The 23159-nt window shown below is 44.2% G+C and overlaps 1 protein-coding gene across 2 annotated transcripts; it reads right to left on the minus strand.

Annotated features, from left to right (window-relative positions):
- Positions 1-5829: 5829 nt before the first annotated feature.
- ZNF582 (zinc finger protein 582) lies at positions 5830-22568 on the minus strand. 2 transcript variants are annotated; one of them, XM_004776936.3, is made up of 5 exons: positions 22472-22568; positions 20451-20538; positions 18861-18987; positions 18511-18606; positions 5830-9041 (listed from the first exon to the last, which is right to left on the minus strand). In XM_004776936.3, the coding sequence occupies exons 2-5, from the start codon at positions 20457-20459 to the stop codon at positions 7720-7722; spliced, it is 1554 nt and encodes a 517-aa protein (XP_004776993.2). In that variant the 5' UTR covers positions 20460-20538; positions 22472-22568; the 3' UTR covers positions 5830-7719. The 2 variants fall into 2 exon arrangements, with proteins under 2 accessions (XP_004776993.2, XP_044932807.1); XM_045076872.1 differs by lacking the exon at positions 5830-9041 and adding an exon at positions 15476-15943.
- Between the last annotated feature and the right edge of the window lie 591 nt (positions 22569-23159).

The following is a 23159-nucleotide window of genomic DNA, read 5'->3' on the forward strand; positions in this document are numbered from 1 at the left end:
ATGCCATACTTTTCTAAAAGTCTGCTGTTTTGTACAGTTCTGACTCTTAGAGCAATGGTAATGTTTCACACAGCCTCCACATAAATAACCAAAATAGAATACAAACAGTGATGAGTGAACCTGCCTCTACCACAAATGAATACAGCCCCAGGGAAGTGAGTAGGGAAAAAAGAACTAACTTAAGTGTATTTAGAAAGCAGTATTTTGACTATGCACTGTAAGGTTAAAACCAAAAAACCCTCACAAACAAATAATGTACTCTTACTCTAGTTAATGTATTTCTCACAGGGGTATGCTAATAATTACAAAAAATTTGATTATATAGAATTTTTTAAGATGCTAAAAAATGTTTGACAGCAGAAATGATAGGCTGGTGTAATCCTACATCTGAGGATGAATCAGAAGCAACTTTAGGGCCCAGGTCAATACAGAGTCTTACTCAAAATGGAAAATGAGAAAACGTGGCTTAGTTCGTTAAGCAACTGCCTTCAGCTCAGGTCACAATCCTGGAGTCCCAGAACCGAGTCCCGCATCAGGCTCCCTGCTCAGCGAGGAGTCTGCTTCTCCCTCTGCCCCTCCCCCACCCCCATGCTCTGTCTCTCATTCTCTCTCAATAAATAAAATATTTTTTAAGAGATAAGGTATATGATAATACCAACAATAATTTTTTAAAAAAGAAAGATTAGAGTGGGTTGGCTGGGTGGCTCAATTGGTTAAGCATCCAACTCTTGACTCCAGCTCAGGTCATGATCTCAGGGTTGTGACATTGAGCCCTGTGTCAGACTCTACCCTGGGTATGGAACCTGCTTAAGATTCTCCCTCCCTCTGCCCCTTCCCCTCTGTCTAAAAAAAGAAAGGGTGAAAGAATGTACAAAATCTGAATCTGGAAAAACATGTCAAAGAAAAAAAATCATTGGGCAGTAACCAAAATAAGTTATTTTTGGAAACATAGTTTTAGATGGAAATAATTACTCAACTATTAAAAAAAAGAATAGGGGAGAAGCTGGGAATAAATAATGTTCCCTGGGTACATAAAGTCATACTTAAAGAAAGCACCTTCCACTTTCAATGGAGACAGGCTCGGGGAGTGGTGTATGTGAGTACAAGAGAGGCCCCTCCAGGAGCTCACGCTGAATAGGAGTAATACTCTGTTCTGAACACCAGGGACTCTGAGAGGACCTTTCCAGGCATCTTCCCAAAAGGGGTCCATCCCCTTCACCTTCTGGTCCTTGACCTACAGCGCCACCACCCTTCTTAATAATCCGTTACTCACCCGGCATGGGCTTCCCATTACATCTCTTTCTGCCAACCAGGATTCATTCCATTGTTCCAGTAAGGAGATCACATTGGGCTTAGAAATAGAAAATCCTGTGTACCCAAGAAGAAATGCAGCAGAGTCACAAAGGAGGTGTCTCAGTATTAATTTCCAGTTCCTGGTTACCAGAAAATAAGGCTAGAGAAGAGAAGGAAGTCATTTTTGTAATGGAGAAGAAGCTTCTTTAGGTGTTATCCTACAGAACTATACATCCCCGTTCAGTACAATCTCATTGAGAGCAGAGTGGAAATTCAACCAGAGTCTTGAAAGGCACCTCAGAAATTCACACCAAAGGCAGCAGATACTCCAGTAGACAAATTACACCCTTCCGGGGTCCTAACATCTTACCTAGAGATGAAGTTGCTTAAGTTCTCCAGCATTCCGTCTCTGCACAAATCCTAGCAGGGTCCGGCCTGCCCCCCTCAACCTGAGAAGACTGTTGCCACATCACTATACATCACTGACCCTTGAAACAACAAACCGAGAATGTGTGCCATTGAAGTAAATATTTATGACTAGAAAAATACAAGGACGGAAACGGACATGGCAGAGCTGAGGCTGGCGAGCACAGTAAGGCAACTGTGGCAATTCAAGGGAAGGGTCCATACTTGGTGTTTCTGTTGAGAGCAGCACAACTTCCTTCATCAAGGGAGATATGTCCATCGAAAGACACTTTAAAGAACAAAAAGACCTCAAGTTCAATGCTTCCCCAATAAATTAAACTATATAAGTTCAATGCACAACTTCCTAATATGTCTGAATTGTCTTTATTCCTTCTGCTCGGAAATTAGAGAGCGAATATGGGAACATTGATGTATTTTTAAGAGTTTGCATGGTTTCATAATGTTTCGAGAAAATCCAAACGGGAGAAATGGTTCTCAGGGGCAATTCCGCAACCCCAGAAGGCAGCTGGCAACACCTGCAGCCCTTCTGCTTAGCACCATGAGGATGGGGATGTTGCTGACACTGAGTGGGTAGAGACCAGAGATGCTGCTGACCATTCACCAATCTATAAGATAGCACAGCCACGAACTACAAGCCTTAAATATCATTAGTACTGAGCTTGAGAAATCCTGAGCAAGAGAAACATTTTTTTCATAGAATCATTGCAAAATGGTTAACAGAGTCTGTTAGGAATTACGAGTGGTGAATTATTTTAAAATACATTGAAGAGGGGCACCTGGGAGGCTCAGTGGGTTAGGGTCTCTGTCTTCAGCTCAGCTCATGATCTCGGGGTTCTGGGATCGAGCCCTGCATCAGGCTCTCTGCTTGCCAGGGAGCCTGCTCCCCGCCCCCCTCTCTCTCTGCCTGCCTCTCTGCCTACTTGTGATCTGTCAAATAAATAAATAAGATCTTAAAAAAAATAATAAAATACATTGAAGAGTCGGGTTTATCATTGTCTGAAAGCTACCTTTCCTTACTAGGTCAACTTGTTTAATCCAGATTTATTTTCACTTGCTGCACACTTTCCCATGACATTTGCACTAAGGGGCTCAACCTTTCTTTTATTTGGGGGCCCTTGAGGTTGAACACGAGATCTTTAGGGACTTTCCTAGCTCTGCTCGCACACTCTGGCTAGTCTCACCTAGCCCATCCACAAGTGTGCTTTTCCCTTGACCCTGCACAATAGGATGCACATGGGGTGGGTAATCCAGGCTCACACAGATGTGGCCCACGACCCACACATGTAGCTCAACATCAAATCCGACCTTGGGTCAGGCATCCATCTGGAGGAACTGCAGGGCAATGTCTCTATAACCAAATTCCCAATGCCACCCCCAATCCAAAAGGTCTGAAAAAGCACTGTCACTACATCCTGAGGCTGAGACCCATCTTAGTCTGTTCGGGTTTCTGTAACAATGTACCCCAGTTTGGATGGCTTGTTTACCACAGAAGTTTGTTTTTCGCAGTTCTGGAGCCTGGAAGTCCAAGATCAAGGTGGCAGCAGCACTGAGCTCTGGTGAAGGCCCTCTCACAAGTTGAAGATGACCAACTTCACATTACATCCTCACATGGTGGAAGAGGGTAAGGGATCTCTCTAAGACTCTTTTATAGGGACATGAATCCCATTTGTCCTGACCTAGTCACATAAATACCATCACATATGGATTGGAAGAACATATTCGGACCACAGCAGAGACCACCACCACCACTGTCCATCCTGTCTAACTGGGAAACCCTGGTCTGAGATTACCACTAAAGCATTATTATGTGTGGTTCCTTTAAACACTGATTAGTCCATTAAATCATATTTCACATAGGAGTCTTTCACATTTTACCCAAGCAACGCATTTCTGGTCCATCGAGTCTCCTGCAGAACTGAGTCCACACGAGATGCGAACACACGAACCCAGGTCAGAGAGAGAGGGATTCTTAGCGAGAACTTAGGGTTATTTGATCCTTCTGTGCATAGGGTGAAACTTAGGCAGGAAATTCCAAAAAATTTTCCTACATTCATATAAAATAAGCACAGTTTGAGGAAGGAAAAAGAAAGCATGACTTACCTAGGCCATGGCTTTCAGAATAGCAAGGACCATTGAGTCCTCCTCCAGGTTCCTCTCCTGGGGAAGGGTGAGTCCTGAGAAGGCAGAACCAAGGAGGAAAGAAAACATGAACGGTCAGACTTGCCTTCCAGAACAGGTTGCAATTCTCTTCTTCTCTCATCTCGTGTCTGCCTTCCAATGTTCATGAAAATACCGAGCATTTTGGACAGACTTCGAACACATACCCCATTCCCAAATTCTGCTCCTCCCATGTTACTTGCCCTGCATGCTTATAATTATTTTAGAGATTTTATTTATTTATTTGACAGGCAGAGATCACAAGTAGGCAGAGAGGCAGGCAGAGAGAGAGGAGGAAGCAGGCTCCCTGCTGAGCAGAGAGCCCAATGCAAGGGCTTGATCCCAGAACCTTGGGATCATGACCTGAGCTGAAGACAGAGGCTTTAACCCACTGAGCCACCCAGGCACCCCCATGATTATAATTTTAATTCTTGGGACACCTGGGTGGCTCAGTAGGTTGATCATCTGCCGTCCACTCAGGTCATGATCTCAGGGTCCTGGCATTGAGTACCACATCAGGCTCCCTGCTCAGTGGGGAGCCTGCTTCTTCTCTCTCTCCCTCTGCTGCTCCCCCTACTTGTACTGTCAAACAAAAATTTTTAAAGTTTAATAAATAAATAAAAAGATTTTATTTATTTGAGACAGAGAGCATGGGAGCACAGAGGGAGAGGGAGAAGCAGAATCCCTGCTGAGCAGAGAGCCCAATGTGGGGCTCGATCCCAGGACCCCGAGATCATAATCTGAGCCGAAGGCAGAAGCTTAACTGACTAAACCATCGAGGCACCCCTACCTGAGTATATTTAAGTTGAAATGGATATCATGAGTGGGTCTGGCAGAAAGTAATGTAGGCATCAAATAAATGACATAAGAGCAAAACTAAAAGCTTCAGATTCAATTTATGTTAGTGAAATGGAGGAAATGTGAAAGAATGAGCTATGAAGGAAAGGAAAAAGAAAGCAAGAGTGTTCTCTTCTTGAAGGAGAGTGGCAAAGGCAATTAATGATTGGTGAGGAGGTTTAATACTGCTTTCATTCTGCCCAAATAATGATTAAGAATGGGGAGAAGGGCACCTGGGTGGGTCAGTTGGTTATGCGACTGCCTTCAGCTCAGCTCATGTTCCTAGAGTCCTGGGATAGAGTCCTGTATGAGGTTCTCTGCTCAGCGGGGAGTCTGCTTCTCCCTCTGACCCTTTCCCTCTCTCAAATAAATAACCTGAAGAAGAAAGAAGAAAGAAGACAGAAGAAAGAAGAAGAAGGAGAAGAAGGAGAAGAAGAAAAGAAAAAGATGATAAAAGGGAGATAACCACTACCAAAGCACCGCGGGACATTCCAACTTAGCAAAAGGGGAAATAATCAGCCAACATAAGGACAGGAAAAGACCAAAATAACACAAATAGGACATACAATATAAAATGAAAGAGATGAAGTTGAATTACATCAAAATGTGAATTTTAGGGGCGCCTGGGTGGCTCAGTGGGTTAAAGCCTCTGCCTTTGGCTCAGGTCATGGTTCCAGGGTCCTGGGATCAAGCCCCACATTGGGCTCTCTGCTCAGCAGGGAGCCTGCTTCCTCTTCCTTTCTGCCTGCCTCTCTGCCTATTTGTGACCTGTCAAATAAATAAATAAAATATTTTTTAAAAGGCGAATTTGACACCAAAAAAAAAAATCATACTTTGTATTTTAAAAAGTCAGCTGTTTCTTTTTTTCAGTTTTAAGAAATAACTGAAATGACAGGGGTTGAAAATAAAGGGATGAGCAAAAATATACCAGGTGAACAAAGACAAATCATTATTAGGGTGTTACCCAGTATGGAAATAAAATGCCAAAGGGTTGACAAACTTTTTATTTGAAGGCCAGTCAATATAGACTTTGTGGTTATAGTCTTTGTTGCAACCACTCAGTTCTGCTGTTGGTAGTGCAAAAGCAGTAGACCATGTGTAATAAATGAGCATGGCTGTGTTCCAATAAAGCTTTATTTATAAAACAGGCAGCAGGCCAGATCTGGTTTGTCAACCCCTACACATGGCAGAGTAGGATATTACATAATGATAAAAGGTACAATTCATCAATAGGGGTCAAGTTGCAGGTCTTTAAAAATCCAGCAACATAAATTAAAAAGTAAAAATCTCTGAAAATTCAAGATTTGGGTTTAAGAAATTCATTTTAGGAAATTCTGATCCAGTGTCCCAAATTATGTAAGAAGCTGGAGGATTTTATCATTATAGTCCACTGGCTTAAACAGAATCTTATAACCAAGAAAAGTAGAATATATACTCTTTTTCAATGTTACAGAAGATATACAAAAATCCATCCTATATCTAGCCACCAAGAGAAATGTCAAATTCAAAGTAGATATTTTCAGGCCACATTTACCAATCATAGTAAAATAAAATTTGAAGTTACATAATTTAGGATGGTTTTGGCTACATGTTTACAAAACAACTAAAAGTAATTTCAGCAATAAAGGTTTCTTTTCTTTTTAAATGTAACAAGGCTTCACAGAGAGTTCCAAAATTGGCCTGGTGGCTCTGGGTCAGCTCCTCTGAGCTATTCAGTTTTCTCCTTTTGGTTCCAACATGGCTTCAACAGCTCCGGGCATTATGCTTTCACAGAATATTTAAAAGCAGAAAAGGGGAGAGGGAGTCTTCCTAATAGATGTCTTCTGAATGAGGAAATTCTTCACAAGTCCCTACAGATCCCTGGAACATACAGGCCATCCTGAGCTGCATAAGAAGCTGAAAAGTTAACATCTGATACCATCAGAGTATAAGGCAAGACACAGATGCTGCCAGTAAGGAAGGGGAATCGGGTACGGGTGCTATGTAGCCAACAAGCCCCTTCTGTTTGTGACGGAAGTGATGAAAGATAATCTAAAACATGGAAATTGAGAAGTACTAGCTTAAATTTTGTTTATTCTTGGGTCAGGGAGAAATAAAAACTGAGATTATTGTAAGATAACCAGTTTCTAATTTCATTATTTTTATTTTGTACCAATTTGTTCTTTCATTGCCTTAGTGTTTGGGACTGTCTTTTCTGGCTTCTTGAATAGTACATTTAATATATTTGAGGATAATCTTTCAGGTTTTCATGCTTTGCATGCATTTAAAAACCATACAAATTCTTCTGAGTAACTTTGTCCACATCCTACAACTCCTGGAATGTAAATCTCTCAGTGATAGTTCTTTTCATTATCATGCATGATAATTTGCATGATTTATTTCTTTATTAACCCAAGAGTAATGGGGTATCTGGCTGGCTTAGTCAGTAGAGCATGTGACTCTTGATCTCAGGGTCATGAGTTTGAGGTGCACATTGGGTGTGGTGCCTACTTTAAAAAAAAAAAAAAAGTTGAACCCAAGAGTAATTTGGCTGGGTTTTCTTTCTAATCGCCAAGAAAATTAAAACTTCTGGCTGTTGTTGGGATGTCTCGGTGGCTCAGTCGGTTAAGCATCTGTGTCCGGCTCAGGTCATTATCCCAGGGTCTTGGGATCAAGTCCTGCATTGGATTCCTTGCTCAGTGGGGAGCCTGCTTCTCCCTCTGCCTGTGCTCACTCACTCTGACAGATGAATAAATAAAATCTTTAAAAAAAAACCAAACTTTTGGCTGTTGTTAAAATTATTACAGTGTGGTTAATAAATGTGATCCTGTAATATGTTAGGGACAAAATCTTTTTCAACCTTTCCTTGCTTCTTTAATAATCATGGTCTAAACAATTTATAACCATAAAATTTTTCATTATGAACATTACGACTCAGGATAAAGGACAGCCTGAATGAAGTCATTCCCATTTGCAGTACATTTTTCAAGTCTTTCTCCAAAATTTAAGGAGTAAGTTGGGCCTTGCCTAAGCTAATGGGCTCTCCCCATTGCTTCCACTGATATGGCTGCTTGCTAACATCAACTCTCTGATGATTAGTAAAGGGTAAGTGCTGATGGAAGACTTTTCTACATTTATTATATTCCTTTGGGTTTCCTTCTTATGCATTCTCTGATGTTGACCAGCAGTTGAATCGCAATGTAAAGTCCTCCCAAGTTCCTTATATTCACAGGACTTTCCCCCAGTATGGATCCCTTGATGCTGAATCAGTTGTGAGCAGTGACTGAAGGCCTTCCCACATTCCTTACACTCATACGGCTTCTCACCCGTATGAATTCTGTAATGTACAGTAAGATGTGAGACCCGTTTGAAAGCCCTACCGCAGACCCTGCATTGGTAGGGTTTCTCTCCGGTGTGAATTCTCTGATGTTGCTTAAGCTGTGAGCTCACCCTGAAGGCCTTCCCACACGCCTTGCAGTCATAGGGTTTCTCGCCAGTATGGATTCTCTGATGTCTAATAAGCGTTGAGCCTTGGTTAAAGGCCTTCCCACATTCCTTACATTCATAGAGTTTCTTGCCCGTATGAATAGTCTGATGTTGAATCAGCTGAGACCGATGACTAAAGGTCTTCCCACACTCCTTGCATGCATAGGGTTTTTCACCAGTATGAATTCTAAAATGTACTTTAAGATGTGAGATCCTGTTGAAGGCCTTGCCACATTCCTTACATTGATAGGGCTTCTCACCAGTATGAATTCGCTGATGTTCAATCAGCTGTGAGCTTCGGCTAAAGGCCTTTGCACAATCCTTACATTCATAAGGTTTCTCACCAGTATGAACTCTCTGATGTTGTATGAAATTTGAGCCGGAATTGAAGGCCTTTCCACATTCATTACATTCATAGGGCTTCTTGCCAGAATGAATATTCTCATGTTGAATTAGTCGTGAGCCATATTTAAAGGCCTTGCCACATTCCTTACATTTATAGGGTTTCTCATTAGCATGAATGTCTTGATGATTAATAAGGAAGTCTTCCTGCCAGAAGTCTTTTCTACATTTGTTATATCCATAAGGTTTTTCTTCAGGATGAATTTTCTGATAAAAAGGAAAGGATGTTTCTTGGTTTAAAGTAGGTATTTCTTCACGACTGATCGCCATTTGACTCAGCTGTCCATTTGCATTTCCCTGTTGTCCATCAAACTGGCTTCTGCATTCCCAATCATCTTGAAACCTCGAGCACTCAAGTCCGTAACTTGTAAGGCTTTCCATTATCTCCCACTGTGGTAACTGCATTTCATAAATGTGCTGCTCTGGGGAGGATGCCTGGCTATCACACTTGGACTCCAAGACTGTAAAAACAGAAAAAACAAAAAACAAAAAACAAGTATTTGGTTTTCTCCCCATTTCCAGAAAAAGGAACTTCTGTAGTGAAAACCAGAAAACTTAAACCCATGATTCTACCTATAAACTCTTGAATGTGGCTGGGCAATTAGAAAATGGATAAGTAGAACAGAGACAGAGGAAATAAGATAAATTGAGATGAAGTAGTCAGAGGGAGGTTATAAGAGTAGATCTAAAATGTTAGCGTGGATCAGAATCACCTCTGAACCATGTTTTTTTAAAAAATGAATGTTTCAGGGCATCTGGGTGGCTCAGTGCGTTAAGCACCTGCCTTCAGCTCAGGTCATGATCCCAGGGTCCTGGGATCGAGTCCCACATCGGGCTCCCTGCTCGGCAGGGAGCCTGCTTCTCCCTCTCCCACTCCCCCTGCTTGTGTTCCCTCTCTCGCTGGTCTGTCAAATAAAGAAATAAAATCTTTTAAAAAATCTTAAAAAAAAAAAAAAAGAATGTTTCTATGAACCCCTGGAAAACACATACAATCTAGAGTAACAGACGAAATCACTGGGTGCCTGGGGCTAGGAAAATAAGCAGTTGTGTGTAGGTGCACAAAGGAACTTTTCAGGGTAGTGACTGTGTTCTCTAGTCTGTGGTTACAGTTATGCAAGTGCACAGATGAGTCCAAACTCATCAAAATATTGTACTTAGAATGTATGCATTTTATTGACTATAAATTATACCTCCATAAAGAGATTTTAAAAAATGATGGGGAAGGGTGGCTGGATCTTCATCTGGCCAGGGGTACACGATGGCACATCTGCTTGGGCGGGGAAGTGGTAGGACAGGGAGGCTGGTCTCACCTCTTTACCGGGAGCTACAGTAACACAGCTGTGGTGTCCTGCTGTGATGCTTTCTATCTCTGAAGTTCAACTGAATACCATGGCTTAGACCTGGTGGTCTACTAAACCAGCCTCTCCAGGACCTTTCCATTGCCTAAATGTGACTCCGGAAAAAGAAGGGCTCTATTCCTTGTTTAGAGGATCAGGCCACAACTTAATGGGGCGAGTTCTTTGGAGCAACATTCTTTGCTGCCTATTCTGACTACAAGGAAAAGTCAAATGGTGTACTCGATCCTGGTTTTAACTATGACGTGGTTTCAGCTGCAGTGGCCTGTTTTATGTAATCACAGCAACCGTTCCCATTTGGCTAATAAAGAATTAGTTATAGCTTAATGCAAGGAACTGTGGGGAGAGCAAATGGGTGCTTTTGAATGTGCTTATGAAGTGTAGTAGACAGGGGTGCCCGGGGGTGCTCAGCCAGTTACGCGTCTGCCTTCAGCTCGGGTCGTGACCCCAGGGTCCTGGGATGGAGTCCTGCATCGGGCTCTCTGCTCAGCAGGGAGACTGCTTCGCCCTCCGCCTGCCGCCCCCTCTGCTTGTGCTCTCTGCCAAATAAATAAATAAGATCTTAAAAAGAAAAAAAAAGTGCAATAGACAGAGGACTAAAGAATACTTTATAGGAACAGGTCTGCTTCATACAGTGGCATATCACAGAACACTATTCACTTGGTTATCTGTCAAAGTATTAAGGAAAAACTGCTAGAATAAAAAATTAGTTTGACAATGAAACATGATGAAGAGTCTATGAAAGAAATATCAGTTTGTGGGAATGACGCTGGTGTCATCTCACAACCTCGTACTATAACCCCAATGCGTCCACATGAAGTTGTAAGAACAAGACTATGTGAAGAAGACACAAAGTATAGATATTTTTTTTCAGACACCATGTGTGGTTGTTCAGAAGGAAGGTTCTGGGTTTATTCACTGTGCTCTGACAACTCCAGTGAGACAGACTTCGAATCGGCCATAATGATGGCAACTCGTGAATTAGTGGCTGACCTACTCAACGATGAGCAACATCCGCCTGCCAACCTATAAATGACAGCCAGAAGATCGCAGTGGAACAAGGGCCATTAAAGCCAGCCCGGCAGAAATAGAAGACAAGTCTGGGAACGCTTACCTATGCCCAAATGGGAATTTGGTTTTAGGAATTAAAGTAAGGCAAAAAATTGCTTTTTGGGCAATATGGGGAAAAACCCTGGCTGTCTCTGAGGACAGGCCACTAAAAACACTCCTCTCTCCAGAACACCACTTTTCCCACTTTTCTATCACAGACACCTGACACAGTTGTATTGATTTATGGCCAAGTATGATGTTGTTTATTATATGAGCCCTTTCACACTCATCTACATTAAGCCATCCCTAACTATATACTGTGTTGGAAGCATCCAAAGGTAATACTGACAGTCATAATTTCTGACTTCTGGCTTCTGTTCAGCTCCCTATTAAGTTCCAAAATCACAACAAGAATAGTGAGGTCTCTTCTGTGTTAACTTAATGGACAGGAACTGGTAGAGTACCTTAAAGTTCATTACTTAGCATTAGTGTCACTGTTTTGGACAACCGAAGAAATATGTCTAAAAATCTCATATATAGTCTCAGCATCAAGATATTTTACCTTCCTCATACGAACCTGAAGGGATCCCAACAGCCAAAATAATCTTGAAAAAGAACAAAGTTGGAGGTCTCACACTTCCTAATTTCAAAATATACCACAAAGCCACAGTAATCAACACAGTGTGGTACTAACATAAAGGCCAGATGTATAGACAAATGGAACAGAATAGAGAGCCCAGAAACAAACCTCCATGCATATGGCCAAATGATCTATGCTAGGGAGCCAAGACAACACAATGAGGAAAGGACAGTCTCTTCCACAAATGGTTCTGAAGAAACTGGATATCCACATGCAAAAGAAGGAAGCAGGACCCTTACCTTATACCATATAAAAAAATTAACTCAAAATGGATTAAATACCTAAATGTAAGACCTAAAAATGTGAAGTTCCTAGAAGAAAGCATAGGGGGAATGTGCAATGTCATGACATTGCATTTGGCAATGATTTCTTGGATATGGCACTAAAGGCCAGGTAACAAAGCAAAAATCGACAAATGAGACTGCCTCAAATGTAAAAGCTTTCATGCATCAAAGGAAACAGTCAAAAAAGTAAAAAAAAAAAAAAAAAAAAGGTATATCTTCAGAAGAGAAAATATTTCTATTTCTAAATCATGTATCTGACAACAGGTTACTATCCAGGATCTATGAAGAACTCCTACAATTGAACAACAAAATAACTACCCTATTCAAAAATTGGCAAAGGACTTAAATAGACATTTCTCCAAAAAAGGTATACAAATGGCAAAGAAGCATATGAAAACATGCTCAGCATCACTCATCATTAGAGAAATGCAAATCAAAACTATAATAAGATAAGGCTACAAAGCCCTTAGGATGGTCACTATCAAAACAAATCAGAAAGTAACAGGCATTGATGAGGATTTGGAGAAACTGGAACCACTGTGCGCTGATTGTGGGAATGTCAATGGTGCCATCACTATAGATACAATATGGAGGGGCACCTGGGTGGCTCAGTTGGCTAAGCGTCCAACTTGGGTTTTGGCTCAGGTTGTGATCTCAGGATCAAGACCTACTTGCTCAGCAGGAGGTCTGCTTGAAAGATTCTCTCCCTCAGGACCAGCTCTCACGTAAACTTTCGCTCTCTCAAAATAAATAAATAAATCTTAAGAAAAAATAAAGAAAGGAAAGAAAACGACAGTATGGAGGGGCACCGACCGGCTCATTTAGAAGAACACGCAACTCTTGATCTCAGGGTCATGAGTTTGAGCCCCATGTTGGGTGTAGATTACTAAAAAAGAAATAACTTAAAAAAAAAAAACAGTATGGAGTGTTCTAAATATAGAATTACCATATGAAACAGAAATTCTACTTGAGTATATATCCCAAAGAATTGAGAAAATCTGAAAGAGACACCTCAACACCCATGTTTACTACAACATTATTCACAGCAGCCCAGAGGTAGAAGCCACCTAAATGTCCACTGAAATCCTGCCACATGTTACAACACAGATTAACCTTAAAGGACATGATGCTAAATGAAGAAGCCAGACTCAAAAGGCCACATATTCTATGATTCCATTTATGTGAAATGTCCATAAGAAGCAATTCCATGGAGATAGAAAGCAGATTACAGGTTGCCTGGCTGAGGGGAGAGGGCAACCAGAAGTGACTAAGTAAGTACGGGGCTTTCTGTAGGCTGTGTTTAGGAAAGACATACCTCTCAAGACAACTCCACTACCCATATGTCCCTTCTGATCCTTCTGGTGACAAAATGTGTGCGGGCTTCTCCCTCACACCAAGCAATCCTCCAACTCTAGTGGATACCAACTGGGTGTCCTACAGATTAAGTCTGTTTTCACACTGGCTCGCTGCAGAGATCTGGCTCTCTGCATCAGATCCCAGAGGTTAAGAGCTCAGGCTATAGACCACCACTATTCCCTTTACCCCCCTCACACCACCCCAGTAAATGGGAGGTTCCCACAACCCCTCTTGGGGTTCCATCATTTGACAGAATGCCTTACAGAACTGAGGAAATGGTTTACTTACTAGATTTCCAGGTTACTACAAAGGGTGTAACTCAGGCTCAGTCAGATGAAAGAAATGCAGAGAACAAGGTACAGGGCGAGGGGTGTGAAGATCCCAAACACCACCCTCCCAGCACTGCCATGTGTTCCCCAACCTAGAAGCTCTCCAAACACTGTACTTTAGGGACTTTTTAAAATGGAAGCTTCATTACATAGGCAGGATTGATTAAATCCTTGCCCTCTGGTGATTCAGTCAAAACTCCAGTCCCTCCAGAGTTTGGGGGATGGAGCTGACAGTTCAACCTTCTAATTACAAAACTGGTTTCGCTCTCAACCAGCCCCCATCCTGAAGTGACCCAGGTGTCCCCAAACACAGTAATCTCATTAGCATATAAGAAGAGACACTTAGTATCTCAGAGAAGCCAAGGGTTTAAGAGCTGTGTGCCAGCAGCAAAGGGGTGAGAACCACAGGGTGATAAAAATATTCTGAAACTAGATAATGGGGACATTGCACAACACTCTGAATGTACTCAATGCCAATGTACTATATCCTTTATCTTATGTATTTATTTTTTTTTTAAAGTTTTATTTATTTATTTGACAGAGAGAGATCACAGGTAGGCAGAGAGGCAGGCAGAGAGTGAGAGGAGGAAGCAGGCTCCCCGCTGAGCAGAGAGCCCGATGTGGGACTCGATCCCAGGACCCTGAGATCATGACCTGAGCCGAAGGCAGCGGCTTAACCCACTGAGCCACCCAGGCGCCCTTATGTATTTATTTTTAAAGATTTTATTTATTCCTTTAGAGAGCACAAGTAGGGGGAGGGGCAAAGGGAGAGAGAGAATTGCAAGCAAACTGTGCGCTGAGCATGGAGACCGACATGGGGCTCGATCACCACCCCAAGATCTCGTCTTGAGCCGAAATCAAGAGTCAAATGTGCCACCCACTGAGCCATCCAGGTGCCCCTGTACTATTCTCTTTAAAATGGTTTAAAAGGTGAATTTTCTTATGTGTATTTTACAGTATTTTTTTAAAAATTAAAAAGAGAATTTTCCAGCTAAAAATATAAATTACCACAACTGACTCAAGAAATGCAACATTTGAATGTTTAGATTCAATGTTCAGTATTAGGAGTTTAGTATTAGGAAATCAATTCACATAACTCAGACTTCACAGGTTAAAAAATGAAAATTTAATATGAAAAGGCAGATGCTTCTTTAACCAAATAAAATATCTCTCTTTCATTCCTAGATATGTTATGCTTAATGAAAAGACACAAAAAACTTTCCTACTAAGGTCAAGAACATGATTAGGATGTAAACTACCCCCATTAACAATGTTCAAGGTACTACATAATCAGTTTTCTAGTTGAGCAAAAAAAAAACAAAAAAACAAACCCCAAGAGCTATAAAAAGCAAAAAGATTATCATCATTTACAGATGATGTGACTGATTACTTGGAAAGCTCAAGAGTATTATATGAAAAACTGTTATAAATAATAAGAAAATTCAGCACGTTGAGTTAACTACAAAATTAATCTGAAGATGTGAATGGTTTCTGCCATATAAAAAACGCAACTGGTTGGGTTATAATAGTGATGAAAGAGCCCCATTTCCAGAAACAGCAATAAATAAATAATACCCAGCAATAAATATAATAACCCATGTACAAGATCCATACTAACAAAACTTTAGGACAACCAGGAGGTGGACATAAATGAGGGAAAAACCCATCATGTTCTTAGAGAGATAAAAATCAATAAAAAGACAAGTTTTCTCTTCATTCTGTAAATTTACTGTGATCTCAAATAAGAATAATGGCATGATTTATTTTTTTTTAATTTTTATTTATTTATTTTTTTAAAGATTTTATTTATTTATTTGACAGAAAGAGATCACAAGTAGGCAGGGAGGCAGGCAGAGAGAGAAAGGAGGAAGCAGACCCTCCACAGAGCAGAGAGCCCGATGCAGGGCTCGATCCCAGGACCCTGGGATCATGACCTGAGTCGAAGGCAGAGGCTTTAACCCACTGAGCCACCCAGGCGCCCCGGCATGATTTTTTTAAAACCGGTATTCTAATTTGAAAGTTCAGATGGAAAAATAAAGGAGGAGAGCCAGGAATATTCTGAAAAATAAGAATGAGGAGGAACTAGTCTACCAGATACTCAAAACCTTCAATAATGAAAACTGCTTTTGGACACACAGATGAAGAGATTAATGAGACAGAACAGGAAGTCCAAAAACAGATGCAGAGGTTAACAGAGTGGATGATAAAGGTGGCTATACAGATTAGTGGCAAAAAGATATTAGTTAACAGATGCTGTTTGCATAAATGGATGACCACCGGAAGATACTGAGAGATGCTGTCTGGCACGCAGGATACCCCACAGGGATCATTGTCAGCAGCACAAATGCGCTAGGAAAAATCACAGGAGACTCATGTACAATGTCGAAGGGGGACATCCTCTTTGATTATGATGTACACCCACAGATCAAAGAAGTCAATAAAACTCAGCCCCTCAAACAAACATGTGCTGCCAGACTGAATGACAAAAGTAGCACATCTGTTCTCTTCTTCTCTCCTTTTTTTTTTTTTTAGAAGATTTTATTTATTTGCAGGAGAGAGAGAGAAAGAGAGAGGGAGGGAGGGAGATCGCACAAGCAGGGGAGTGGCAGGCAGAGGGGGAGGCAGGCTCCCCGCAAGCAAGGAGCCAGATGCTGGCCTTAATCCCAGGACCCTGGGATCACTACCCGAGCTGAAGGCAGACGCTTAACCCACTGGGCCACCCAGGCGCCCCCATATCTTCTTTCCTGATGCTCACTCTGCACCCCACTTCGCTCGCTCCCAGGGGCCAACTACCACCTCTGTGTGGATGAACCCACCGCGTCCGTAACGTTTGGTTCCTCGTTCCCCACCCAACATCCTCTGACAGAACACTGCATTTGGTTAAAAGTGTTTTTGGTGGAAACTTTGTCAACAACAACACATTCTTGGTCTCGTGTTGTCACACTTGAACTCTGGTTCTCCGTCAGGGAAGACTTTGACCCTGGGGGGCATCAGGCTGTATCTGGAACATTTCTGTCACAGCTGAAGAGGGAGAGGATTCCTAGCAACTAGTGAGTAAAAGTCATGGAGGCTGCCATCACTCCACCGTCCACTGGATGCCCGCCCCCCGTCCGCCACCACCACATTGTGTCAACACTGCGGAAACTGAGGACCTGCATCCAGAGCGAGAACCCCCCAGGCAGAGGGAAGAGCAAGGGAGCAGCCCTGAGGCAGGACGCACTCTCAGCCTCAAAGCCTTGGCCGAGTGCTCAGGTTGCCGCAGCAGAGCGGAGCAGCCCTGAGGGCTGTTAACATTTCAGGGCCCACGAGGCCTGAAACAAGAAAACACTTGCCAGCTCCTACATTAAAGAAGAGCGGAGAGGCTTGTGTGGCTGGAGCGGAATGAGCCACAAGGAGAGAAGCAGGAGAGGACATCCCAGAGGAAGCGGGAGGCCGATCAGAGAGCAACACAGACCAACGAACTTTCTATGATGCTGAAAATGTTCCACGGTACCCTCATATGGTGGGGTGACTCGAGGCTACTAGCGACTCAAGGCTACGGAGCATTTGAAATGTGGCTACAGGGGCACCTGGGTGGCTCAGTGGGTTAAAGCCTCTGCCCTTGGCTCAGGTCATGATCCCAGGGTCCTGGGATCGAGCCCCACATCGGGCTCTCTGCTCAGCAGGGAAACTGCATCCTCCTCTCTCTGCCTGCTTCTCTGCCTACTTGTGATCTCCATCTGTCAAATAAATAAATAAAATCTTTAGAAAAAAAAAAGAAAGAAAGAAATGTGGCTACAGGCTTCATGGAGTGGAATGTTACATTTTACTTAATTTTAAAGTTAAAATTTAAACAGCACATGTGGCTGGTGGCTATTGTATTGGATGGCAGATAGAGGCTTCGAGGCCGCGGTAATCGATTCTAGATTTTCTCTTGAGTGAGATGGGAATTTGCTAATAGGTCTTGAGCAGAGATGCACTACACCCGCACTGAAGTTTTGAGCTCCCTCTGGCTGCTGTGTGGACAATACAGTGTAGTGGGCCAAGACAGAAGCAGAGGGATGGGGAGGAGGCTACTGCAGGATTCCTAGCCAGAGATGATGACGCCGTGGGCAGAATGGTGCCAGTGGTATCGATGAGAAGTGGTTAAGTTCTGGCCATATATCAATGTAGAGTCAAAAGGACTTGCTGACAGACCGAATAAGAAAAGTCAAGAATGCTTTAAGAGTTTTTGACTTGAGCAAGTAGAAGAATTGAGCATCCAATTACTGGAGTGTGGAAGAAAAATTGTTAGGGAGGATCAAGGACTCCTTTCTGGACTTACTAAGTTCAATCCCCAGTGAAAACTAATTGGGCATGACGAGAAGGCAGCTGACGAGGGTGGAAACGTTCTTTGTCTGCACCGTCCAAGACGGTGGGCACAAGCCACAGACAGGCTACTGAACCTCTGAACAGTGGCAGGGCAACTGAGGTACTGATCTTTTTCAATGTACTTAATGGTAATTAATTTAAAGTACAACAGCCACATGGGGCCAGTGGCTCTGTACTGGACAAGACAGGCACAAACAGTATTTACAGCATGGTAATGGAGAAGATCCTCGGGAAAGAAAAATAAACAGGAAAGAAGACAACCAAGTATGAGCCCTGGGGGGGGGGCTCCAATATTTTAAAAAAATGGGAAAATCCCCTCAAAGGACGCTGAAGGAGGTTTAATGAGGAAGTAGCGATGACCCAAATACACAGAAATGTTTCAGGAAGAAAAGAAGAACCACTTTTGTGAAATGCTGCCAACAAGCTGCAAAGATGGTAACTGGCACCTGGCCTCTGAGTTTGGCATCTTGGAGGGAAAATGTTCTACTTAAAGGTCCTCTTTTCTCATCCACCCACCAGACGGTTATCTGTGGTGGCTTCTGTCTTCCCACACAGGCCTCACTCACCTGGACACCGGCTTCTTCCTGCTGCTTCCTCTACCAGCCAGGGCTCTCTGCCTTGCTCCAAGAAGGAAATCACGTCAGGTTTGTAGATGGCAAGACCTGGAGGTGGGAAAAAAACCACGTCACCAGGCTATGATGTGGGACCCCGGAACTCGGATCCAGGACCTGATCAGTGAGCAGAAGAGGTGGTCGCAGGAGAGCCCAGAGGAAGATGCGACAGTCACCCGAGGATGGGGGCAGATTCAGCAGCAGCCCAGGTAGCTGCTCTTTGACCACTCAACAGGTCCCCGGAAATGGATAAGGAACAGATCTGCCAAGGGTAACGCAGAAACTAGCCAGCTAGGCCGTCTTACCCAGTGAGACCAGGTTGCTATATGTCTCCAGCATCACGTCTCTGTACAAAACCCTCTGAGCGGGAGCCAGCCGTTCCCATTCTTCTCGGGAGAAGACTACGGCCACGTCCCTGAACAGGTCTGAATCCTGAAACAACAGGCAGATGTGTTATTGGCATATTTCAAGGAAATGCTACTTGGAAGGATGAGAGGAGACGGAGGAGGTCTTTGCAGGAATGGGGCGTTCTGGTGAAAAAGAAGGTTGGGGCTGGAGTCCTCCAGTGTGAGCAGGTGACCAGAGAGGGCGGGCATGAGTAAAACAGTGTCGTCGAGATGTTCTTGAGCATTCCTTTTTTCCTACAAACCCAAGCTCTGTACACAGATCTGAGAGGAAAATTAAAATTCAACCAAGTGGGAGTTTCCCCACTTGTGACAAGCAGTGTAGCAGACCACATCGCCTACTCTGTCCTTGGTGTACCACAAATTCTCAACAAGAGACCTGTAATTTCTACTTTTGTACAATAACAACAAAAGAAAACAATTTTTGATAGACTTACCCTCAAATGTTTTATTAAAGAAATGTTTTCTAGCTTGGAAAATAGGATTTTCATATACACTGAGAATTAGCTGAAGACATAGGTTCATCAGGGGCGCCTGGGTGGCTCAGTGGGTTAAAGCATCTGCCTTCGGCTCAGGTCATGATCTCAGGGTCCTGGGATCGAGCCCCGCATCAGGCTCTCTGCTCAGCAGGGAAACTGCTTCCCTTCCTCTCTCTCTGCCTGACACTCTGCCTACTTGTGATCTCTCTCTGTCAAATAAATAAATAAAATCTTAAAAAAAAAAAAAAGGGGGTCATCATTATGTTAAAACATATCAAAGCATTCTGCTTTTTTTTCCTATAGGAAAAATCGTAAATGAAGATTACTCTTATTAGCTGTACGATTTTCTATCAAGCGACGAAATGACTCAGCCACCCTCTTATTTTGGATGCAGAGTTTGGACCAGACCTCTGAAGGCTCTTCCAAGCTCAGCCTATCAGGATTCTGAAAAACTCATCCGTCTGGTAGGTTACCTCACAATGCCCTCACATCTGCACCCTTCTCGTTCTCAAGCTGAAGAAGCGGCTATAGAATGACCCAAATGCCCTGTCAGACCTCAAACCGGACCTTAAATCTGGCATCTAATCCCCCACAGATACCCAGCTAAGCCTCAATTACACACCCAATCACCAATCCCTCCCAAAGCAGGAGATCGTGCCTCACACTGAAACTGAGACCAAGCAAGACCTATCCCCATGCTTTTCCATGTCAAATCCCTCATAAGCATTCATCTCCATTTCATCTAGCCTTGGTTTTTATTTTATCAAGGAAATGTGTTTCTGCTTTATCTAGCCTCCTGGCAGAACATCACACCATCAGAAGATACGGAATGCTACACAGAATGAACCCATGGGCATTGGTCAGAGTGGAGGGGGCAGTGGGAGAGGAAATTCGCTGCCTGGTCTTTTTAGTCACTAAAATGGGGACCTCTGAGAAGAGGATTCTTGGATGAAACCCAGGTGGGAGGCTTCAAGATAAACAAAGCAAATATTAACATGATTTTAAAACTCACAAGGGACATGACTTTAAGAATTTCATGGGCTGATGGGTCCTCCTCCTGGTTCCTCTCTTGGGAAGGGCAGAGTCCTGAGATGGCAGAGCTGGGGGAGGAAAGAGCAAACATGAGAAGCCAAGCTTGCCCTACAGCTCCCAGAATGCCATGGTTACAAGTCCCCACCTTTTTACCCCCTCACTCCCCACAAAAACTAGAGTTGGAACACTGTGGCCCTTACCCAACTCTAGGAAGCATAACTTTAGCTGTCGCAATGAGACAGTGGCCCTTTCTTCCCACTTTCCCTAAATATCCAGGGAATCCCACCTTCTTACTGATGCAGATCTGTGATGGGGATGCTCAGTCCTGGTGCAGTGACTAAGACCACATGGTGTCCTAAGGCCAAGCAAGGCTGTCCTCAGGCCAGGGAGCACAGTCTGTCTAATCCGGCATCAGCCCAGCCCACACTGAAGCCTTCCCAGAAACAGACCCTTTAACTGTGTCATGTCCCCAGTGTAACACCTCCCTGGCTCCTTACCCAACTTCCAAATTCACGAAGTGTGGCTCTCGCCAGCAAGAACGACCAGGATACACGGATTGACAAGCTTGCGAATCTTTATTATTCTCCCCTTACCCGGATGTTTACCCCTATTTATATCCCCTCTCCTACAATCAGCAGACTGTACACGTGAAAGGAAGCATGATCACCGCTTAGCATGATAGAAAGCACACAGTGTCCAAGGGCTTCCTGTTCTGGGCATAGCCAATCATCTTTCAGGTGGTGTGCAGGTCCTCTGCCTGGCCGCAGGCGCAAGCGCCATGTTGCGTATTATGTACATAGCTGCCCCCGACAACGAAGAACCTTACAGCCCTACCTAAGGCCTGGTGGACACCACTTTGTGGACCCTGCCTTGAGCCCACAGAGGGAGTGTGGTTGCAATGGGCAGATATGATGGCTCCATTACCATCACATAAATGCGCTCCTGCGCAGAGACGAACAGTGAGCAAAGCTGTGTGCACAAAATTTACTGGAAAACAAAACAAAAATGAGTACATAAAAGTCTACAGGTAGGCAGCTGGCTGAATCACTGTTGGCAGAGCCTCATGATGGAACACAGACAACTGTCGAAAATGATGTGGGGAAACGTTAACAAGTGGTGTCTTTACACAACATGAGAACATTCTGCAAAAGAGGTCAAACGCCCCACCTGTTGGCACATGGGCTTAAAAACAGAACTGGAAAAAAGAATCCAAGTATGAAGAACGAGGTCATTCAAGCACTTGGCAAGCTCCTCACCCAACCAGCAGCGTTCTACAAAGAAACGCAGAGCAGCGCCCGGCACGTTACAAATATTTACTTCTAGGAAACACGTAAATGAAGGAACTGATCGCTGCGGAACAGGTAACACACCCTTTTTCTTATTGTGACCACTGCCTGAACATTATCTGTAACAGATTTATCACATCTTATGACACGAGCGGCCCGTGATTTACTCAACCATTTCCCCACCGTCGGACACAACTTGTAAAAGTACGGGATCATCTGAAACGGTCTCAAGTTGAAGCATGGGCTTCTGAACGAGTCGCGCTCAATACTCTGAGGTCTTTGCAACTGTTTGAGAATCTCATGCAACAAGACTTTGTTCCACATTTAAAAAAAGAAAGGAAGGAAGGAAGGAAGGAAGGTAGAAAGAAAGAAAGAAAGAAAGAAAGAAAGAAAGAAAGAAAGAAAGAAGGAAAGAAAGAAAAGGCACGCGTAGGAAAGGCTGTAAATATCCACCAGCATTTCTGGGAGTCGGGGACCCTTCACACCCACATAAGGGGTCCGGACACCGGGACTATGAGCCTGGACGCGGAAAGGGGGCGCTCGGGTAGAGCGCGCGCCGCGGAGGCCGACGGGAAATGTAGTCCAGTGCCCGGAAAGCCGGACACCGACGCTGGGGCGAGACGTTCCGGTTCCTCCCCGCCCCGAGACCCGCCCGGCCGTGGCGCCCGCTCCCGCAGGGACCCCGGTGCGCCTGGCAAGCTCCAAAGCCCCTCACCTGCCGCCTCCCCGGGTTCAGGTGCCACCGTGGCCGCACTCCGCGAAGCCCCGGCTGCGTTTCCTCCTCGGTATCGGCGGGCCCGTCGCCTGGAGCCAGAAGATGGCGCAGGCGCACAAAGCACCGCCGATGCTGCCTCGCGAGTGGGTCGTCGCCGCAGTCTCTTCTGGGAAACGTAGTCTCCAGGCACGAAGGGACAGCCGAGCCTCAAGGCCGGATTTCACGGAGTTTCGAGGTGGGCGGGGCGCGGGCGTGCCCGCGTGTGCAGGCGCCTAGTGCTCGAGGTGGCGCGTTGCAGTCTGGGGTCCCCGAGCCGGTGTGCGCGTCGCCTGCGCGTGTGCCGCGCTCGGCCCTCAGGTGGCGGGACGACGGGCGTCGTGTGCGGTTCGGGACCGTCGTTGGCTGTGAGTGGTACCGGCGCACGCTGGGTACACGCTCGTGGGAGAGGGTCGCAGCGTCTGTGAAATGTCATTTATTCAGTCGTCACTTCCGTGGAGCAGTCGTTTTACCAGAAGTTTCGGAGAAGGGGAAAAGCCCGGGCTTATCTGAGAGCTACTTTTATTTACTTTTTTTCTAAGATTTTATTTATTTATTTGACAGAGATCACAAGTAGGCAGAAAGGCAGGCAGAGAGGGGGGAAGCAGGCTCCCCGCTGAGCAGAGAGCCCGATATGGGGCTTGATCCCAGG

The sequence above is a fragment of the Mustela putorius genome, unplaced genomic scaffold (assembly GCF_011764305.1).
Source record: "Mustela putorius furo isolate JIRA1106 unplaced genomic scaffold, ASM1176430v1.1 tig00000196_pilon_pilon_pilon, whole genome shotgun sequence".
NCBI classification, from domain to species: domain Eukaryota; kingdom Metazoa; phylum Chordata; class Mammalia; order Carnivora; family Mustelidae; genus Mustela; species Mustela putorius.